General features: G+C 36.1%; 1 protein-coding gene across 1 annotated transcript in view; it reads left to right on the forward strand.

Moving 5' to 3' along the window:
• THSD7A (thrombospondin type 1 domain containing 7A) overlaps positions 1–22,956 on the forward strand; it is a 207,111-nt gene that overhangs the window by 179,269 nt on the left and 4,886 nt on the right. The window contains exons 17-29 of the mRNA XM_039569406.1: positions 52–57; positions 770–903; positions 1,519–1,672; positions 2,488–2,629; positions 3,099–3,214; positions 9,259–9,376; positions 11,173–11,318; positions 11,895–12,069; positions 14,149–14,322; positions 15,275–15,370; positions 18,345–18,427; positions 18,764–18,974; positions 22,338–22,425. Of these exons, the coding sequence (XP_039425340.1) occupies positions 52–57; positions 770–903; positions 1,519–1,672; positions 2,488–2,629; positions 3,099–3,214; positions 9,259–9,376; positions 11,173–11,318; positions 11,895–12,069; positions 14,149–14,322; positions 15,275–15,370; positions 18,345–18,427; positions 18,764–18,974; positions 22,338–22,425 (1,643 nt within the window). The remainder of the gene's footprint in view (positions 1–51; positions 58–769; positions 904–1,518; positions 1,673–2,487; positions 2,630–3,098; positions 3,215–9,258; positions 9,377–11,172; positions 11,319–11,894; positions 12,070–14,148; positions 14,323–15,274; positions 15,371–18,344; positions 18,428–18,763; positions 18,975–22,337; positions 22,426–22,956) is intronic.

The following is a 22,956-nucleotide window of genomic DNA, read 5'->3' on the forward strand; positions in this document are numbered from 1 at the left end:
TTTTCTCTTTGTTTTTTTTTTTCTTTGGGTTCATGAAAATACTTTCTTCAGGCACAGGTAAGAGTTTCTAAAATGGAGATATAAGCTTGACATGTTCTTCCTGATTGTGTCTATGTTGTCTGTCTCTTTTTTTGTAATGTCTGTTTGAGTCAATACATGGAACACTGTAGAAATTGCTATATGAGATGCCATTTAAAAATTTTTATTCAAATCTAAACATAATACTAATGCTGGTACCCAAATTTATTAGAGGGATTTTAAGCATACACAATTAATAAATAAAGTGAATCAATATATACTGGTATAATTTCTCTTGAGGTCGCCTCTCCTTAGAAATACAAAAACTACACAACTAATAACTGGGATAATAGTATAATAATAGTGGGATGGAATCATGGAGAAGAGATGTGAGGGATAGAGGTAAAGTGCTAGAAGAGTTTTAACAACATTTTTTAAAAAGTTATACTCATGAGCTAGCCTAGTTACAGGCTTTATGTTTGTTGTGTTGATGTTTTTAGTGGAAATGGCACAGCATGGGCTTAGTGGCAGAGAAAACCAGAGAATCCATCATTTGATAGCTTCTGTCTTTTTGCTATTTCAATAGTTTTCTATCAAGTATTTAATCTGTTTTATTACTATGGTGTCTAAATCAGCAAGTTCTTATTTGTTATTGTTACCAAAAAGAGCATTAACTCCTTTTTTGTATGATCACTTTTGCATGTTTATCTTACTTGTGTGCACCAAAACTGACACTAAATGTGTATTCCAGGTGTATGAGGTGGTTCCCTGCCACAGTGACTGCAGCCAGTACATATGGGTTACTGAGCCCTGGAGTGTCTGCAAGGTGACCAATGTGGACTTAAAAGAGAATTGTGGAGAAGGTGTTCAAACAAGGAAAGTCAGGTAAAACAATATTTCTCCTCCTTCACTTTAAAGAACCTTCACTTTCAGTTTTGTCTGTACTTAATTTGGCATAATTCTATGTTATGCCTGATGTTGAGTTCAGACCTGGACCCTGGCTGATAGAATAGATTCAGAGAGTGCAATACAACTCTGTCTACTGGGTATAGACATAGACCTTGATTCCTAATTTAATCCATTGGTAATTAAAAGGCATCTGTTTAAATTAAGGATTAATACTAAGAATATAAAATTTTTGAAATTTCAGTAGTTCTGGATTTAAAGTTATCAGCTGAAGTATGCACAAAATAAATCTAAACTATAGATGATTTGCTTTATTCTGGCTTAGAGGTAAGCTAATGTCAAGCAAATCACCTGCCCAGGGGCTCTCAGCAAATCACTGGTAGGGGCTGTCTAAATTACGTGCATGCCTTTATGTGGCTGTTGTCTGTAAAAACAAGGATTATTTTTGGCTTTTCAGCTTTTCTTGGATATTCATAGATCAGTACTTATTTCATTTATGTGCTGATAATATGTTAAAATGCCTCAGATTACTGTAAAACACATACCATACAAAATCCAAGGCAAATGCAGTTTATGTGCAGTTCTTTTTTCCAGGTGCATGCTAAACACTGTGGATGGTCCTTCTGACACAGTAGAAGACTATCTGTGTGATCCTGAAGAGATGCCACTTGGTGCTAGAAAATGCACGTTGCCGTGTCCAGAGGACTGTGTTATGTCTGAGTGGGGATCATGGTCTCAGTGTTCTTTGGTAAGAAGTATACTGAAGTGTCACATTTATAGTTTTGGGAGGATACTTTAAAAGTGTATGTATTATGTGTTTTGCAAAGATGGTGAACTGATTACACGTGTAAATATCTATATGTAGTGTCATCTTTAAGGCTGTTTTCTGTTGGCTGAAATTAAAGTGTGACAGTATTTTCCATTAAGCTATATTGCTCCAGAACACAGACTAAAATGTTCCCAATGGTCACCCTTCCCAGTGTGGGGGGCCTTCTGTGTGGTGGAATAGCTTTGGCAGTGGCTTTTGAATCTGACTATGAGCCTAGCTGAGCCTCTCCTTAGTGATACCGTCACTGAACTAAAAATGTCACTATCCTGGTACAAGGAAAGTTTGTAGATCAAGACTGAGCATAGAAAGGTAATTTTGGGTCTCCCCTTCCTTCCTGACAGCAATTTTAAAAAGAAATGTCAAAAAAACTTAAAACAAAAAATAAAATTTTCTCAGTATTGAGGCTTTGGTGCACTACATTATAGCATTTGGAAAGTGAGCATCCTCTTTATGAGTGAAATAGTTCCAAAGCACTAGCACTGAAATATGCACTTGTTGGGAAAATAGAGAGGTGTTACCAGGTTAAAGATATTTCCCTTTGGGTGGTACCAAGGTGAAAGAGCAGACTAAATTGTCTCTGAAATAACAAGGAAAGGGTTTCTCTTATACAGTAGCATGAACCTGTTATTTTAAATTTGTGTTTTGAAGGGATTACTTGAAAGGTTGTTGTAATGTTGCATAAAAAGGTAACAGGGTGCCAAAATGTCTAAGCTTTTTCCAATCTGACTTTCAAGCCATGCAATGGAAGTTGTGTCCGTGAAAGGTCAGCTGAATCCCTAAGACAACCAGATGATGGAAAGCCTTGTCCTGCTGCCTCCGAGACAGAAGCCTGCACTTTGAACAAGAACTGCTACCACTATGACTACAACGTGACAGGTATTTGTGTTATTATGCTCTAGTGACAGCCTGGTATTACATCTTACAGCTCACTTCCATTGACCTTACAGTATGGATTTTTCTGCTTTCTGTTCTTACCCAGAGGCAGCTGTGGAACTGGTACTGAAAACTGACTCAGGCCATTTGATCCAGATAATATATTACATAGAGAATTTGCAGGTGAAATGGGCATGCTGTAACTCCAGGAAAAGTATTTCTCATATCATTTTGTGATTTACTCAAAATCCATACAGACAAAACCAAATAGGAACTTTTCAGGAAGGTACCGTGGCATTGACTATTTGCAGTAAAGGTCACTGTTTCACAAAAAGGTGTAGCAGCTGGGCTCTGTGAGCCTTTGCATGTGTAAAATTTGCTTGTAAGGGTTACCATCAGAGTTAGGTGGGAGACTGGATCATTATGAATTTTATCTGAAAGTCTGCAAGGCTAATGAATTCCTCCTTTGCAGACTGGAGCACGTGTCAGCTCAGCGAGAAGGCTGTCTGTGGCAGTGGTATCAAAACACGGATGCTCGACTGTGTTCGCAGTGATGGCAAATCGGTTGACCTGAAATACTGTGAAGAGGTGAGTGGGTACCTGTGAGTAAGCTTCCTTCTAATGGTGCTAATTAATAATGAGCCAACTGAGCTGTATGGCATCTTTACCAGATGTTTTGCAACACTATTCATGGATTGTTAAGTACCTCTGAAATGAACTGAGCCATCAACTGATTTTTATACTATTTCTTTTGGTTACCTTTAAGTGCCTCTGTGAACATATGCTAATTTTTATGTCCTGAAGGAAATTACTTAGAAACAATAATTAATAAAGTAGAATAAAGGGAATAAATCTCAGTCAGAATACTAATCATAATTCTAATTTGATGCAACTTCTGCATGGAGTCTTGGACACCTGCCAGTATCAATCATTTACTCAATGTGTTGGAAAATATTTCTCAAGTATCATTCTGCAGCTGGGCTGAATGTTAACTTCTTTTATCCAGCTGTGTGATGCAAAAGATACCCAAGCTAGTGTGAAAAAATGTGCAACATGAATGTAATATTAAGTAGGAGCATATAGGGAGAACTAGCTAGCAGACAGGAGCCCTTAAGTTTTGAAAGAGCCGTTTTGCAAATATTCAAACTAACCTCCAATTTGACAGCACTGGTTTCCTGAAATTTTGTGTGTCAGTCTTAAAGCTTTCAATAGCATGGACATTGTAGTATGAACAAAAACATGAAGACAACACCAGTACTACATTAAGGGCAATTCTACATGCATTTCTGATGGAAAGTAACTGCACTTGTTTCTACTGCCATTCCCCCACCACCATGACATTAGAAATAAAATTACTTGCAATGGGGGACAAAGGTGGAAAGGCCTCCACAGCAGTTTTGGCACCAACAGCTTTTCTGCAGGACCCTTCTCGCAACTAGCTGCTCTTCAGGATGTGCCCGTAGAAAAGAGCCTCATCAGAAGTGGAGGGAGTCAGGAAACTCATCCTTTACTTTGGACTATAGTTTTGTAATCGTATATCTGAGCTACTTAAACTTCTCCAGTCTCCTCCAACATCCTGGATTGTTGAATCAATAAGTTCTTATCAAAGGCAGAGAATTTCAGATGAGACTTACTTCTGTCCCATGTCCTACATAGTTCTTGGGTTTATAATCAAATCTAATAATTTCATAGAATCATAAAATGGTTTGGGTTGGAAGGGATCTTAAAGATCATCACCTTAAATATCAAACCCCCTTCTGTGGGCAGGGTCACCCTTCAGTATAGCAGGATGCTGAAAGCCCCCTCCAACCCGACTTTGAACACTTCCAGGGATGGGGCATCCACAAAAACTATGTCTCAAGAAAAAACTCAGGATATGACTACCTACCATCAAGTTTCTGTGAAGTTAATAAAGCAATGTATTAATACATTTTGTTAATGTTTTAATGTGTCAAGAAAAAGAAAAAAAAAGGCCTGCCATTTCTGTCATTTTTAAGAGGCTTCAATATTTATTAATTAATACCAAGACATGATATAAAATATCCATCCATATAAATATTTCAACAGAAAAAAATTATTTATTTGATTTTACAGAAAAATAGATTTCTTCTACTATAAACCCAAGAAATCATTCCTGTTAAGCAAAGATTTAAAACAACATTTAGAACTGATTACATTTTACACTGGAATCTCATTTCAGAAAACCTCTGGAGCTTTCCTGCATTTAAGAAATGAAAGTTTATTACTCAGAAAATAATTAGGGCAAGAATATAATATCTCAAAAGCTACTTGCTGTAAATGACTGGCTAACAGACATCTCTGCAGTGGGGTCCTGGATTTATCAACAGCCACCACGCTACATTCCTATTTGCCCTTTTGATTTGCTAGAACATATAGAGATACATCTTCTTATAGAAAGCTCTGATCCACTCCCTAGTCACACTGTTAAGACTATTTGTTGAATTATGGATGTGTAAGCAGAAGTCCAATGAGGTCAAAGGCTGATCCAATAACTGAGGAGTAAAACCTGTTAACCTGATTAACAGGAAAGCCAAGCTGTTCAGATCTTAACAGACCCTTCTGTTAAGACTCTAAAGATGTGAAAGCCAGCTCTGTGACCTTCCAGGTCATGAGAGAGTATTCAAGAAATTATCAAAATATGAATACACACTATACACTTCTTACTAATGATCCTCCAGGGAGGGGGTTTCTGCTGTGTTTTTGCATTATAAGGGCAGTGCAGAAAGATTAAGTGAAATTCAAAATAAGGTACATGTGGTTGGAAAAGTTAATGAATAGGAGTAATATGAAATAATTTTGTAATGACCTAGCTAATGAATTTTCACTAGGCTATCATAAAACCTTGTACTAGATGTATGAATAAAGACTTGCTTAATTTATGTGTAGGTACATTTACTGGCTTGTGTTTCTTATTATTACATGCAAAGAAGAGAGATCATAATAGAAAAACCTACATTAATCGCTAAGAAATTGAGACACATAATTGCAAATTCTGAGTTTCTGTATAATATGTGGTTCAAGAAAATAATAAATCCATATATTAAAAAAACATTTATGCTGAATTTTGTCTATCACCATCTCCAGGTATGAGCATCAACATAGTTAAATACTAGCATTCCATCTGAGCACCTGTGTTCTGATTTCTGTATGTGTCCATATGATTTTGTGTTTATTTGAGTCAATCAGCTAAAGAAGGTAGCCAGTCATCCTGATTACTGCCAAGATAAATCAATTTATAGAGCTTATTTCTGAGTCCTGGTTATGTTAATGTAGTTCTCTTCAAACTCTCAAGGCACAGTAATACTGGATTACTTGTTTTCTACTTATCACAGGAACTTGACTTCTCTTTCTTTCATTAAATATTTGAAAATCAAACCACCTAAAGCAAGCTGATCCTGGTCATATTCCTATTTACAGACTTATTTTCATTCATTTGCCTTTAATTAAAGAGGACAAAAGCCTAGAAACCAGCAGTCATGTCTGCATTAAAAAGTGGACTTTGCTGGTTTATTGGTGAATAGTCTGCTTGTCAGATTACATGATTAACCTCCAGCAGCAGGGTTTAATCTTTGGTGCCAAACATTCCTATAAACAAATACAGATACTTCTTGTAGATCACAGGATTTAAAGAGCATGCTGGTCTGGTAGCCTGCTGCCCCTGGCATGTGTGCCCAGCGCGCACAGGGGTAGCTTTCAGTACTTGCCATTGTTGAGTCAGAAACCGCAGCTCATCCAGAACAAAGGCTTTAGGGTAAGGGAGCTACTGAACACCTTTTCAAATATTTTCTAAGCTCTTCAAGTTGAATTGTGGTTCATCAGTTCAAGGAAGGAGAATGATGAGAAAGGAATACGTGAATACTATCAAATTGCAGCCTGTCAGTTGTTCCCCAGATCTATTTTAGCAGCACTTCAGTGTCTGAGATATGCAAATAGGAGATAACTGTGGGTAATGGCCTTCAGCTTTCTCCTCTTCATTGTTAATATCTTTTTTGGGCTTTTCCCTCTCAAGCTGCTGAAGTCCAGCTGAGAAATCCAGTCTTGTAAGAGGGCGGTCATATTTCTCTAACTTGCAGGAATCAATTCAGCAGGCTTTAAATCCTTTGCTCAGAAGGTTTGACCCAAATATGGACTTCAAAGAGGGTTCTCTAGCTTCCTAATCATCCAAATTCCAGATTATCCAAAGGTTTCAGGTGTTGTCTGTGTGTGATAGCTGTATAATCAAGGCTATGATGAACCACTGAGAAAAGCCAAGAACTCACTCTTTGATGTATAAAAGAGAACAGAGGTCTAAATCTTCATTTGTCTCAATAAATGGTACTGAAAATGCAAATTTAAAACTTGGTGAGTCTATCAGAAGGAGACATTTTCAGTACTTATGGTAGTTTATGGAGGACATGTTAACGTTGTGCCTAATTATTGCTCTATGCTTGTGTTTAGTAGGAAATAGTGGGTTTATCTCCTTTTTAAAGTCTTAACTGCTGGCTTTATACCATTACCCTTTCCAGTCATTAAAATTAATAGGTTTTGAAATGTCTAGTTTGCTTTTTAAAAAACAAAACAAAACATTTTTTCTAGTTAAAGGTACTCACAACTGCCTAGGATTCTGAAAGGCCTCAATGATGATCAAGGTCTGCTGGTGAGGTCCAGTGAGGAGGACAGTCCTTTGTGCTGGAAAGCTGTAGATCTGTTCATATTGGCAGGATTGGTTTTCCATCACATTTTATATCATACACCCTACCCTTTTTATATCATACACTGACCTACCCTTTTAACTCAGCTGTGCAGGATGCAGGTGTTATTATTGTTATACTAATATTTTTGCCATCAGTTGTATTTCATCTTGCATCATATATTTTCATGTGTTTTTGTGAGAGTATCTCTTTCCTTCCATAGATGGAGAAAATCTGGAGTGTGGTAGTTCATAAGAACATAGTAATGGCTGTCCAGGATCAGACCAAAGGATCATGTAGTCGTTGTGCCACGTGCCGAGCATGATTATAAAACTCCTGCTTCCCTGGGGCACAGGGTTAGGCTGAATCATACCTGGGGAAGAACTGAGTACAGAATTTATTTTCAGGAAAACTTGAGTCTGGTTTGTTGGAGAGGATGAAAGTTTGGTAAGAAAGTTTCACAGATATGTAGGCTTGGCAGAAAGATCTCTGAATGTAGAAACTGAGGATGAGATAGAAATGAAAGCAAGTTTTGATATAGAGTAAAAGATGTTTTGCTGAAACACTGATCACTGAATAACTGAGAAGGCAAAGGTTGGAGATGAGTTGGAAGGAGATTTTTAGGAGTAGGACAAAGGTATGTGACTACAAAGACATGTTTTTCACCAAGTAAATAAGTCTCAAGAAGAGCATAAGTAAATTGAAAACATGTCTTTACCAAAAAGAGCTATCGCAGGCAAAAAAGAAATGTTGATGTAGCAAGAGGAGAGGTCTGAGAATTTTCCATTGTAAGCTTAAACTGTAACTTACTTACTCTTGTGATTGGATAATAATGACTGTAATATGGTGATGGTAGTAGTTATGATAGGCTATAGGCAAATGTAAAGGTATTGTGTATGGTGTTTATTGGTTGTTATGTGTTAAGATACTCTGCAAAGAAAAGTATAAAATGCTTTGTAACTTGAACAGAAAGGGGCTTCAGGTATGCCTACAGCTGGAGCTGGCAGCTGTAGGGCTGGCTCTGGATACCCACTCCCTGAAATGCTGTAACTTCACCTATGCAAGAAAGAGCTTTCAAGAGAGCGGCCTGAAGTCCAGACATCCTTCATGAACATTTCTCTTATACTGATTATTTTCTCTGTCCCTTTCTCTCATACTCCTCCAGCAACTGGAGCTTTTACTTTATGGATTTTAGAGGATTCTGGTTTTTGCAAATTTTTTCAGAAAAAAATGCAGATATCTTTTTTTCGGACAAGTCATTGTCAATGTCATGTCAATATCTTTGCATGGTGCTTAATATATAGAATAGAATAGAATAGAATAGAATAGTCATGCACTTATACAGCACATTAGGAAGAAAGCAAGAGAGGCATAAGCAGATGCCTAAGGAAGAGTAGGAAGCACGGACATACAAGAGTTTCCATCTACTTCTTTCACAGCCTCCACCTGTTTTCAGCTCTTGGACTGCATTTGCCTGGTGGGGTTTCTGTGTGTTTAAACCTTCAGACTTCTTTTCCATCAACTTGCTCATTCTCTCTTGAGCTCCTGTAAACTTTTAGCATCTGCTACATCTTCTGACTATCCAATACATGTTCATCCTTCTCCTTTTGCTAGTTTTGAATGTGGCTTCTAGTACCACTTAAATTCACTTATTAACAGCTGTTCAGTATTTTTGCATCCTTCTTTCAAAATACTTCTTAAATTATTTTGGCCTTCACCTATTGTAAAAAGTAATACTGTAGAGTTGAAGCCCTCCATTTATAGGCTCTAGTTTAGAAAATGATTAATGAAAATAGTATTTATGCATGTATATAGAGATCAGTATATGCATTTATGAGAATTTGAAATGTCCTAATTACTTTACTTTTTTACCTGTACTTTTTTGTACACTGATGGTACAGGCCTGGAGTTGTGGGCTAACCATTTAACATTTTCTTTTAGCTTGGTTTGGAAAAGACATGGCAAATGAATATGTCCTGCGTGGTGGAATGTCCTGTGAACTGTCAGCTCTCTGACTGGTCCACCTGGTCTGAGTGCTCTCAAACTTGTGGCCTTACAGGTCAGTACATACCTTTGGCATATTTTAAAGACTGAGTTCTCTTTTTTTTTTCTTTAATAAAAGTGATGATACCTCTCTTTGCAGAACTAAAAAATGTAGCTAGATAGGGAGAGTTACAGATATGTAAATCAGCTTTATTTATGGAAATAATAAGATTGAGTGAGACTGTGCTCACTGAAAATAATGGGAATTTGGTCCAAATATTTTCTGATTCCAGGAAAAAAGTGAAATATGATGAATAATGTATTGAGACAGAAGTAAACATGGATTTGAACATTTATTTTTCATCTGGTGGGGAGAGGAAGAGTAGGGAGGGATTTTCTCCTAGGTTTCATTATTAGTGGTGAGTTTAGAAAACTAAAATTGTTCCAAAAACAAGTTGGAAGTGACTTGTCTTTTTAGACAAGTTATAGCCATATAATAAATCCAATGACCACAAATCTTAACTGGTTTTGTGAACTCACGCAAATAGCCATCTAGCTGAGGAAGAATTTTGTGTGTAAGTGTGCTCTTTGCTGTTGTTTGGAGTTTTTCCTCCAGTACTTTTCAAGAAAATCTTTTTTTCTCCTGTAACATATCAGTTGGAGCAGCTGTGAATTCAAGAATGATGAGGCTCCATTTGGCAAACATCTTTCTAGCTGTCTGCAGTGAGCACAGCTGTCTGGGAGATTGATATTGTTCTGCTTATGCATGGTAGCTTGTGTAGCTTGCTCTCAGCAAAAGATTAGTGTCATTATCATTAGAGTACTCAACTGAAAATGCATGAGATTGAAACGTGGGATTAAAATTAATTCTTTTGGCTGGCTAACATCAGGTGTTATATAGGTAAATCTGTGTAATGCCTTAGTTTATTATAAGCTTCACTATACAAATTTAAATAAATACATCTTTTTTCAGACTTGGCTCTTATATTTATCTATAAATATATGAAAATACCACAGCTGTGTTGATTTTGTGGAAACCTTTGTGAGGTGACAACTCTAGAGCAGCCATTTGACCATTCTTTCTGACACAGAAGGAAATTTTCAGTTACATCACATGAACTCTCTGTAATGAAGCACAATGGTCTAATGTCCACTGCAAGATGAAAGGAGAAAGAATTGCTAAAAGGATAAAAATGTCTTCCTCTTCCAGGCTATATCAGTATTTGAAATAGAACCTGTATCTCAGTGGGTAGCATATCACTCATTGTTGAGGAAGAGATAATTGTTAGATAAGCCTATTGTATTTAAATTTTTTTGGGGCCTGAGTGAAGAATCCTCCATTTCCTGCAAAATCTTCATATAATGTTTTCCAACAGACAGTGACAGAAAATTGCAAGTCCTTGTTTGCCAGAATCAGACAATTATGGGACACATGTTTCTGTGTTAACTTAGGGATGAACAGAACATGTTGGCCTCTTCTAGCAGCAAACTCCAGATAAAGAGCAGGAATCTCCACTGAAATGCCACAAACATGTTGTCACATTCATAAAGAATATTTTTCTTCAGGCTCTGAACTAGGAAATTACTGCTTTCATTTGCTGTTACAGGAACAATCCTAATCAGACATCCTCCTGCACTTCTTACACTACAAACAAATGACAGAATATAAAGTGTCTGACTTGGAAAATATGAACCCACAGACAATAATAATAACAGACAAGAGCCAACAGATCTGATTTACAATCCAGTTTGTCAAATCTGGAAAAAATTACTTTATTCAAATACAACACTTTTCAGCAAAATAGAACCATCTTGAGGAATAAATCAGTCTAACTACTTTGTTGTTAGTTATACTGCTGGTTTTTGTTACAGGAAAAATGATCAGAAGAAGGACCATAAATCAGCCATTTCAGGGTGATGGAAGGCCTTGTCCTTCTCAGATGGAGCAATTCAAACCCTGTCCAGTAAAACCTTGTTATCGATGGCAATATGGTCAATGGTCTGCGTGCAAAGTAGAGGTAAAAGCCATATGGGACTTTGAAGTTATGGGACATGTGGATCCAGGCATATTTGTGATATGCCCGGATACCTCCTTCACAACACTGTAAACAATTTGCTTCCACCTCTCTTATACAAAAACTAAAGTGTGGGTTTTTTCTTAGGTTTTATATTTGTCAATGGATACAACAGTGTCCTACAGATGTTCAAAGTATAAATGTAAACTTTGGTACCTGAGCAGCACCTTTGCTAATAATTTAAATCCTTCTATTGTAAAAGAATATCAGCAGAAATATATTCACATTACTAGAAGATATCTTCACTTGATATACTACTGTGTTTTCAATTCAAAGGCATAATTAGCTCCATAATTTAAGAAACAAGCAACAGTGACCAGAAATTTTGGGTTGGGTTTTTTTTGTTTGTTTCAGAAGAAACGAACCCTGTCTTCTCTCTTTTGTCTTCTTTTTCTCCTTATTGGAATGAATAAGTAGTTAAGCAAAAATAATAGGAGATAGAGTGACATGTAACTCAGATCTAGTCTTTTGGCACTTTCTTCTGTCCAGTATCAATCAATGTATGTTCTCCTTCCGTAGGATGCTCAGTGTGGAGAGGGAACACGAGTGAGGAACATTTCCTGTGTGGTTTATGATGGATCCACTGAAGATGTTGGCAAAGTAGTAGATGAGGAATTCTGTGGAGAAATAGAGCCTATTATAGATGGTGATAAGAAGATAATACTTGAGGAAACCTGTACTCTCCCTTGTCCAGGTAACAAAGCTGTTCAAATAAATGTTGCATTTCAAGATTGGTTGGGTGTCATTACAGGTATTAGTGCCAGCATTAGCCACAGGCAATTAAATCTTTTTTATCTGCTTTACTGATTGGATTCATCCATCAAATGACCAACAGAGTTACTCCCTAGGAGCGGCTTCATGACAATAAATCAATTAGAAAAAATACTAGATTTTAAATTTATAAAAGACATGGTCTCTGTCACAGATAGTACCTAAGATGTATTCATTTTTTCACAAAATCTATTGTAATAAAACCTGTGTTTAACTCTATGAGAAAAGGTGTTGGTTTACAGCTAAGTATTAGTGTTAAGTGCATAGATTACCTAACAACTTTATTAGTACTTTTACCAGTGGCTAAAAACTTGATGCCTTTTATGGGTGTCTAAGGCAGATAAGCTAAGGCATTTTATTTTTTTCTTTAAAGGTTCTATTCCAAATGAAACTAAAGTTTTGATCTCTGAGAAAACATGGGTGCCTCTAGCTGTTTAACTCTCTGGATGTGACATACACGATCATTGCCTTTGTGAACTGAATCTAAAGGATCAGGTTCATGATGGTCATACAGAGAAGGATTAAGAGCATATAAGAGCTGTTTAATTTCCAGTAAAACCCCTCCAGTTCATTCTAAACACTTACTTGTAAAATTTGAAGTATATTGCTCTTGTTCAGTAGTCATTAATGATGTATCTTCAAAAGTGATAAACTCTTTCAGTTCTAATGTAGCTATCATTTCACACTGGTACTCTATTTTCATTCTCTTGAAACACTCCTCTTTCCCAGAATTTTGTTCCCAGTTCATTTCAGATTGGAATGAAGGTAAAGTTGTCTCAATAAATAGCAATCAATAAAAAATAGAGAGATTTCCACCTCTGCTTTGTACTTAGCATTCCAATTGCATGATTTTCACATATTTTATTTCTTAAATAGAAATTGGAAGAATACAAAGACTGTAGTTATGTTTTCATATTAGTGAATTTTATTTGAAAATTATAGCTGCTTACTGATTGCTTTAAAAATTTTGCTGAGCAGGAACCTGTTCTTCAACAATCTCACATTTAACCAGCAAGAATAACTGCCCTGTGGGGAGGTGCTAATGATACGCTCCAACTAATGTTTCCAAAAATCACTACTCGTTTTCCTATTATGTATACATCAGTTTGTCAATTATTCATTTCTTTGCATGCTCTCCTAAGGTTGGCAAATAAAATTCCTTCATTAATCAGGCGTCTGGTCAACACGGTACTGATTATATCTCTCATCAGTATAATGCAAGGTAGCATGAATTTTTAATGGCTTTCTCACTGAAATAATGAGAACTAAGAGGTTTATTTATGAGTCTGTGCACAGTCTAGTCCCATTTTCAACTGCGTTTTAACAAAATTATTTCTTTGGGTTGTGCCTCAGATCTTCCTTAAATGTTCCTTAGCTGATCGTGCTAATTAGTGTCATTAGTATAAATTTGTTTTTTGGTTTTACACTATAGAATTCTACAGATCTGTTACCCTAACTGAAATAGGGAGAGCAGACATTTTAATCACATTTCCATTTCCCTTTCTTGCAAAGAATGTTCCATCAGTTGCTTCTACGTCTGTTTAGAGAAAATCTGCATGGGGATAAGCAATAATTAGTCTTTTTAATACTAGACAATGTTCTCTAAGATCAAAGATGAATTGAAAAAAAGATATGTAAATTTAGCATAAGGCATACAGTGCACAGTATCTTAAAATGTACAAAAATCCAGACATTAGGTGGAGCATTGCAAAGAGATTCATAATGACAGTGGTCTTATGGGAATGCTACAAGAAACTACACTGCTTTAGAATGAATAGGTGCTTATATAATCTTTTTCAATATTTTCTATGATACAGACATTCAGATAGTATGGAAATGTTATCTTCTCTTAACTATTAGTCAAGTTTAAAAAGAGGAATGAAAGGAACTAAAAAGAAGGAAAATAAGGAAACTGTATTTAGACTTTTTTTAAATGACACACTCATTGCAAAAACCTCTTCACATACAATGATCACTCATCTTATAAATTGCTCTTTGACAGGGGACTGTTACTTGAGAGAGTGGTCAGAATGGAGCCTTTGCCAGCTAACCTGTGTTAATGGTGAGGATCTTGGTTTTGGAGGAATACAAGTCCGATCTCGAGCAGTGATCATTCAGGACTTAGAGAATCAACATCTCTGTCCAGAACAGGCTTTGGAAACAAGACCATGCAATGGTAAGCACCAAAATATATGCAAGGCTTGTTCCAGCAAGAAAAAAATACAGAACAACCATAATTTTGTTATCTTTCTGTTTATGTTATCAATTTTAGGCAAATGCAAAGTTGATAGACAGAAATGTGCTTAAATTCTTGTTTTCCATATATCAACTGTAAACAGAAAAACTTTCAAGTGGTAACTATAATATGTTACCCCTTTAGAATTAAGCTTTTTTAATAATGACATTTCTTTTTATACGGGACAGTTTCCTTATCTGCTTAGTAACATTAATAAAAAGAAATCTTTAAATTTTGATTCATAACCAGATTTATGAATTGTTAATTGTGTGACAATGTCATTAAAATGTCTCCGCCATGTTTACCAATGGTAGTAGACAAAGTATCTAAGAAAAGTAGTTTCCTGTGCAGACATTTCTTGTCCCTTCAGGGTCCAGATCAGACAAAAAGGAATTTTATATTTATAATAGAGAACTAAGGTGCAGAAGGACTTCATGATTCATCCCAGACTATATAAGATGTGCACAGAAGAGCTGAGATGTAAAGCCAGATGCAGCCCTCATCACTGGAGCACTGGCTGAAGCTCAGTGTCACCAGGAAAGGAACCTGACTCCTAAATGAGTTTTGCACAACAGATGGGCTGCAACCATTATGGGATTATTGGAAACATTTCTTTTGCCCATCAACTACATTAGGCTTGCCTAATAAGCCTAGTTAGTGTCTAGGACACATCTGGTCTACTCTCTATGTGTCCAGTAAGTGCAGGGGACTCTGGGATCTCCACAAGTGCAGTGCACCCTTCTAGGTTGCTGGATGAAGGAGAAGGGGGCCTAATTAACTGTACAAGCCACTATTCATATTGAGTATGGTCTGCTGAGGAGTGTGGCTGCTGCCAGTGGTAGTCTAAAACCTTGTCATCAAATTTCTTGAAATGCAAATGTTCTCTGTGCAGATGGCCAGTGCTATGAGTACAAGTGGATGGCTAGCCCATGGAAGGGATCTTCTCGGACTGTGTGGTGCCAAAGGTCAGACGGTTTAAACGTCACAGGTAACTACTCTTTTTATACACACAAAAAAGCCTGGAAAACAGGTGGATAATGTGTTTTCTCAAAAAAACTGAAAAAAATGAAAAGGATCTGCTAAAAACACTTCCTGATGTATGAATCAAAACCATCATCTTTTTGCATATTAAGGATGTGGTTTCTTTTCTAGAATTATGCAGCATGTCGTGCTAAAAGTAAATATAAATAGTATCCTCTGTAGTGGACCTGAAATGTTACATTGCATATGTTTGGGGATTTTTTACCATAGGCATCTTTACACTTCTAAATGTAGGGTTTCAAATTTCAAGCCCTGCAACAAATAAAAATGTTATGTATTACAGGTCATTTCAGTGCCTATACAAAGGCAAAGAAAGTTTCAGAGCTTGATAATATCATCCATACATGATACATCTCCTTAAAGTTGCAAAATATAAAATTTTAATAAATGTGCTAATGTAAGTTTATTTATTTCAATGTGATAAATCTGTATCAGGATATGTCAGTGGACTGCTGTGGGATGCAGTGACTTTTTGTGCATACCAAAGCACAAAATCCATGAATTAAGAATGACTGAGATCTCAGAAGAAAATCTTCATATGAATCTATTTATACAGATTTATATATTGGAAATAGGGATTCATTTCAGCTAAGAGTTATGCATTTATTTAAATAATTTTTATATCAGACCAAATGATAGTAAAAGAATCCCAGAGACTGTAAACACATCCTCAATGCCAGTCACTGTCAGGTCACTCACGGGAGGAGAGCTGTTTTTCATGTATTGCCACCAGAATACCTCATGATGATGGAGTCCACCACTACTGTCTGTTGCAACAGTAGAAGTAAAATATTTATTTCTGCAAGGTGTTGAAATAATAGCTCAAAGTCTCTTGCAAATCTTACCTTCTGGTGTAGGAATATCAAAGCACATCTTGTTCACAAGAAAAGCAACAGGGCATTATTTATGCACCTTGATTGCTTCCTGCTTAGCTAAGATGTTTCTGTGGTAAGTAAAACTCTAAGAATTCTTACTGAGATTAATATAGGATATTATCTATGAAAGGTCCTATAGGATTTGAAATAAATATCATCTTGGAGATTATAGCTCTGAGATGTTAAAACCAGAATGTATTCATAAATCCCAGTCAGTTACATGAAAATAATAATTTCTTCTGATGTGACTGAATACAGTTGTGTGATAAATTCTAGGAAAGACAAATATATGACTATGTGTTGTTGGCAGATTTTTCATATTGGGACCTCCAAGGCAGACAAAACTCAGACCTATATTGTATCTTTTATTTTTCAAAGTTGGTTTTTATGTGGCTTTAAAGCTGTGGTAACTTTCTGATTTGAAATGAAGACTAATGGGATATTCCAGAACATGCAGTCACCGGTCTCCATGCACTGTAAAACTATATTTTTCATATGTTTCTGATAAATGGAAAACTATCGTTTTCATGGGTTTTACGATCGTTTTCAAACACAACGCTTAAATAAAATATTCTTTGGGACCTTCTCGCATTAAAGATACCAGATTTTAATTTACATTTGTACATTCTTTGAAAGTGTTTTGTACAGTATTTAAGAGCTCATCGATGTGATAGATTCATATACATGATTGATTTAAATTGAGATTACCTATTTTGATTCAGAAGCAACCCATTTCTCTGATTACTGTGTCTTGACTGCCTTATTCCTACACATTTGGCTCTAACACAGTGTATTTTAATTCAGACATTACTAAATAATTATTGTGAGTTCTGTTGGTATTTTAAGGTCTTTATTTCCTTACTTGCATAATATCATTGTGCTGAATAGTTCTTTTTTACTTGAAGGTGTTATTTCCCATGGGCGATGAGGCAACTCTTTCCTTCTGCTTCCTTGGATGACTGATATTTTATTACATAGATTCCCACAGGCATGTGATTTGTATGCTAGGATGTATGATTTTCTTTTCTGGGGGTGGGGAAAACTTATGGCAACCAGCAGGGTTTTTCTTTGTTCTTCACCAGCCATCCCGTTAACACTTGGATCGACGTAACCACATCTAACTGCATCTGCTATGGTTGTGACCAACCTCAGCTATCAGGATTTCATCATCATATCACACCAGTATAAAAATGGTATTAATTTGGGAGATGCAAGATGAGTTGTCCTGTAGCAGTATAAATTTTAAAAAGTATGATGCTTATCCCTCTTCTATAAGCTAAAAGGAAACACAGGTAAATTCCAACTGATTCTAAATGTATTTTAAAGTTATTCTGGCTGAAATGATAGTGAAAGCCTGATTGTGTGTATTGGTCCATAACAATAACTGCGCTATATATAAAGCTGTAGAAATGAAAACTAGGTCTCTATAAAAAGAGAAAAGACTGAAACCCACACTATCATCAGTATTGTAACATGCTTCACTGATAAAGCTGCTTTCCTTTCATAAAATCTTAGACTAACATGAAGCCTCAATTCATAAAGCCAAAGCTATAGCATGTGTAAAAGTGACCCAGTAGCAGCAGGAAATAGGTGTCCTTTCATAAACAGGATGAGTAACTTGTTTTCAGTTTAACAGGAAAATAAATAAATAAAAAAGATGTTTTTATTTCTATTGTGGCTGCAGTTTTAATATGTAAGTCATAAGGAGGGCCCCAGAGAACCAAATCTCTTCCCTTGAGTACAACAAAGCATTTAAATTGGTTTTTTGGGTAATCCAACAAGGGAACAAAGGGGAAAACAAAAAGCTTAATTGCCAAATATTAGTTCTCTAAAATACACATGAAATTATATACATTTGCTGTAACCTTACTCTACATATAAGAAAACACTTGATTCCAATTATCCTTCACCTTGGAATAAAAGGACTCTTACATTCAAATTAGCAACATGACTGTCACCCATGAGATACTGCAGCAAGTAATGACATCAGTAGTTTCATCAGTGGTGAGGTATTACCATGTGAAAATATGATTTTCTGTCCTACAGGGGGCTGTTTAGTGATGCGCCAACCAGATGCTGACAGGTCATGTAACCCACCGTGCAGCCAACCCCACGCTTACTGCAGTGAGGTATGTGCTACTGCATTGGAGCATAGAACACCCCCATGAGGGCTTCCCACACATCTCTTGATTACAAAGATTATGCCAACAAAAAGTATTTTCAGAAATTTTACTAGTCACTAATTTGTTAAAATCCACCTCGCCTGATTTTCTACCTTTCAATTAAATGTTAAATAATCTCTCTTGATATGGCATGAACTTGCATAAAAATATATGGAAAGGTACTCTCCAGGCTAGCACTCATCAAAAAAGTCTTCTCTTCCAGTCATCCATGATGTTATGCTTTATAGCTCACAGAAAACCTTGTTTTTCTGCTACACGGTGTAAAACACTTGTTCCCTACAGACTAGAACGTGCAGTTGTGAAGACGGATACACTGAAGTTATGTCCTCTGATGGCACACTCGAACAGTGCACTCTCATCCCAGTGGTGGTGATCCCCACCATGGAGGACAAAAAGGGAGATGTGAAAACCAGTCGAGCTGTGAACCCTACCCAGCCCTCCAGTAACCAGTCAGGACGAGGAAGGACCTGGTTTCTACAGCCTTTTGGGCCAGGTGAAGTCATGCAATGAGTTCTTAGTGTTAAGAACTGCTGAAGGGTCTGGCATTTACATTTTTGTAAATGAAAATGAAAAACCCTTACGATTTCATTTAAGAAGGCAGGCATCTACTATCACTGAAAACAAAGGAGGAGACAGAAGTAAATGCCTAGCTTCTCACTACTCCATCAATATATTTAGTGAAATCCTATATTGCAGTTTCCTTTTAGCCATTCTACCTGATAAAATTCACAGAAGCTATTTGAAATGTGACTTTAGAAGGGAGTTTGCTGCAAAGGTGCAAGCCAGTATATTAAATTATGGTTTCTCAACCAATAATTCCGTTGACAGAGGAATGAAAAGGTAGAACTGAAGACTGCAAAGAGTAGAGACTTCTTAAAATTTATGCCATAGCATAAATTGTAGGAAAATATTCGGTATAGGTATGCTAATGCTTTTCTGACATATCCATATTTAAACTAATTCATGTTTTTCAAACGCTAACCATATTATCAATAATTAGCATAGGCATGCTCTAAGTCTCTACTAGCAGTATTTGCTTTCATGATGGACCATGTTCTTTAGAGCTGAGCATGGTGTCGTAAAATGTGCCAGTGTCGTAAAATATGAGAGTTATTTCATAAAAAATACTTCATAAAGTCCATCATATAATCAGATGTCAGTAAATATTTCCTAGTGCTATTAAATATTTAGATAAATAAAACTTTAATAAACAAAATACTTTCACATAAAGAGATATGTTGCTTGTCCAAAATATTATTAGTATGGAAGAGAGCAATTGGTTATCATCTTAAGTTTGTCTTAAATCACACAGGGTAAATATACTAATACACATGTGTATTAGGGTGGTCATTTATTTCTAAAGGGTTTTTGGATGTTTTTAATTGCAGAATTGAAAGCACTATCTTTACATGCATAATCCATAAGATGTTTCAAGTTGAGATTTATAACTATATTTCTAATAAGCAGATTAAATAATGTTTGGGTTAGAAATTAGGAATACTTATGTTAGATCCCGTTAGTCCTATGAGCATTTAGTATTACTTGTACTTTGATTTTTTTTTTTTTTTTGGCAATAAAATGGTCTTTACTCCAAGTACTTTAATCAACAATAAAGAATAGAAAATTAAACTTTTCTGGTCCTCTTTTAAAAACCAGCATTTTACCATATATGTTATCATTTACTCATTTTAGCTAACTCCTCCTGAAAATGCCAGAGGGAGGAATGTGTTGGAGCAGCCAGAGTGACAATAATAAGCAAATATCAGTCACCTTCAACAGTTTAGGAATGTGGATGCTCATGTGAATTCAGGCATGGTTTTGGAGCAAGATTACAAAGTTGAAAAACTTCATGAAAACTCACCAATTTTATGTAATTCGAGTTAGGAAGGAAACATACCTCAGTTCAGATAATCCCAATCATCCTCAATAAAACTAATACTTTATGCAGTGAAGTTATGAGCAATGTGAGAGAAAGTGAACATTTTCCAATTCACATGAGATTTAGGCTTGATTGTTTTATTTCAGGATTGGATATCCATTGGAAAATTTTGGGTTTACTCTGGCACGATTATTCCTTTCCCACAGTTTCTAAGTCTAGATTTAAAATAGTTCTTTTTTTTTCTTCCACAAATTACATTGCAGTTCCAGAAAGGAAGGTATTAAAACTATCCTCTTCAGTTGTCTGGGCTGAAGTATTACCACAAACAGATGAGTCTGAGATGCCAGTTGCATCCAGAGGGAATTCAGAAAGCCTGAGTTAGATGTCAGTAGTTGCATAATAGAAATGACCTCATTAACAGAGTTCCTTGCTTTGACAAAAACAAATAAATATGTACACAAGATATTGCCAGTCTTTTTTTCAAGGAGATGTTACTATTTTAAAAGAAGCCAACCTGAAAAAAAAACCTCTTACCAATGGAAATAAGCCAAGGAGAGAGGAAACTAACCTATTTAGCAGTACTAATGTCTGAATTCCTCCCGTTGATATTATCATATCACAGGACATGTGTCAGGTCAAATCTACTGTTCCATTAATCTTTAATGGATCAGTTATTTCAGTTATGTAAGTTATTATCAGTTATAATGATTCATTAGGTTGATTAAGGTAGCGAAGGTAACTTAAGGTAATGTTTTGATGTTGATTAGTCTTGAACAACTTGTCCACATGACAGCAAGACTTTGCACTGCTACAGACCAGAAAGCCTGAAGTTAACTGCACAGCAAAGAACACTACTGTGTAACCAAACAATCTTAGTCTAACTTCTGTTATTATTATTGTGGAAATATAAACTGCATTGATAATGTATTTTGGTTCCACAGAACTAACAAGAAGCAGTAAGTGTTTGGTCAGAAAAATTTTAGCTGTATTTGCTTACATTGAATATATACACAACTTCATGAAATAAAACTTGTACCACTTGTAAATGAAATAATTCAGTTTTTTAATGATTTTTTTTTTATTGCCAAGGAGATGGAACAAGGCTAGCTAACCTCCTGGAAAAAAATGTTTGCAAAAAGCCATTTAGAAATTTGGAAAATTAGTTAGATAGAAGCAGTGAGTCAAAAAATATGCACTCACCTTTGGTTGTGACATGCTCATTTGGGGCAGAGCAAAACCCCACAGACAAAGCCACATCACTTTTCCTGGTAGACATGGGTGCATCTGAGGCAAGAAGGAGAGTAGTATGTATGCCTGAGCCTGCAGGGACATCATGTCCGAAACAAAGACTGCACAGGCTGCACAATAAATACAGTTCTTACTAACAACAGACAGTTTTTTTATTTATGAGCATGGGTTGTCCTTTTTTGTGTATTTTTGTTCTGTGAGGAGAAGTTACTCATAACAACAAAACTTGCATTTGGTCAGGAAAGAAATTTTAAAAATATTACTTTATGCAGTAGTAAAAGTTGCATATGTACAGTTAAGGTATGGATGAGGTATAGCACGCTAAGGGTATTTAAAAACATAAAAGTAAATAGGAAGAAGAATAAAAATAACAGGCAGATTGATTTACCAGAGCTAGAATAGAAAGTGATGCTAAATGAGTCCCAGACTGCCCTGTGATCACACTGAGGGATTGCTTGCTAGCAGGGGGCCCCAAAGCTGAGTTTCTCAGCTTTTCTCACCTGCTGCCTCTGCCCCAGATCTCAGTTCCATTTGAATTATCGACTTCAACTGAAAAGCAGAGCACAGAGAAGTCATTGCTCAGTTATTTAACAATATTTACACTGATTAAACTGTAATTGCCAGTGAAGACATTTATTTTGGATTATTAAAGTATTTCTATGCTATATCAGAACTAATAATTCAACAAGACTAACTCAAATACTACTGACTAACATTCATTCCTTTTAGATGGGAGGCTGAAGACCTGGGTTTATGGTGTAGCTGCTGGTGCATTTGTTTTACTCATCTTTATTGTTTCTATGATCTATCTAGCCTGGTGAGTTCCTTAATTATTTATTAAAAAAACAGTCCCCTCACAGACTGTAATGCAAACGTTTACACCTCCTGCTGTAGAAACTGCAGGCTCTTCTGTGAACTGCAGTGTTTAATTTCCCATGTCCTTTTGTCCAAACTCAGGTTAGTAGATTCTGGTTATACTCTAGATGATGGATAATCACATGCTCTTCTGAGGGTAGAAGAACTTACAAATATGGGGTAGCTCAGCGTACAGTTTATTTTTGCTCAGTTTATCTCATTTGCTATATACAGTGTCCAGAATAATTTTATTGTGTCTGTATTGCAAAATGCTGAGAGAAATAGCAAGAAAGAAATTTAGTAACCAGGCAAGTCATATTTTACATTTGACAAGTGTTCCAGACAACAAGATACAGAGATACACAGCCAGAAAAATTCTGAAAACTTTATCATCTTTTTAATATATGAAATAATACTTTTTTGAAAAGTCACCTTTGAGAATGTGCTCCCTGAAGTTTTCTAGGTCCTGTTCAGAATTTCTGATCCAAATGAC

Source organism: Corvus cornix, chromosome 2 (assembly GCF_000738735.6).
Source record: "Corvus cornix cornix isolate S_Up_H32 chromosome 2, ASM73873v5, whole genome shotgun sequence".
Lineage (NCBI taxonomy): Eukaryota > Metazoa > Chordata > Aves > Passeriformes > Corvidae > Corvus > Corvus cornix.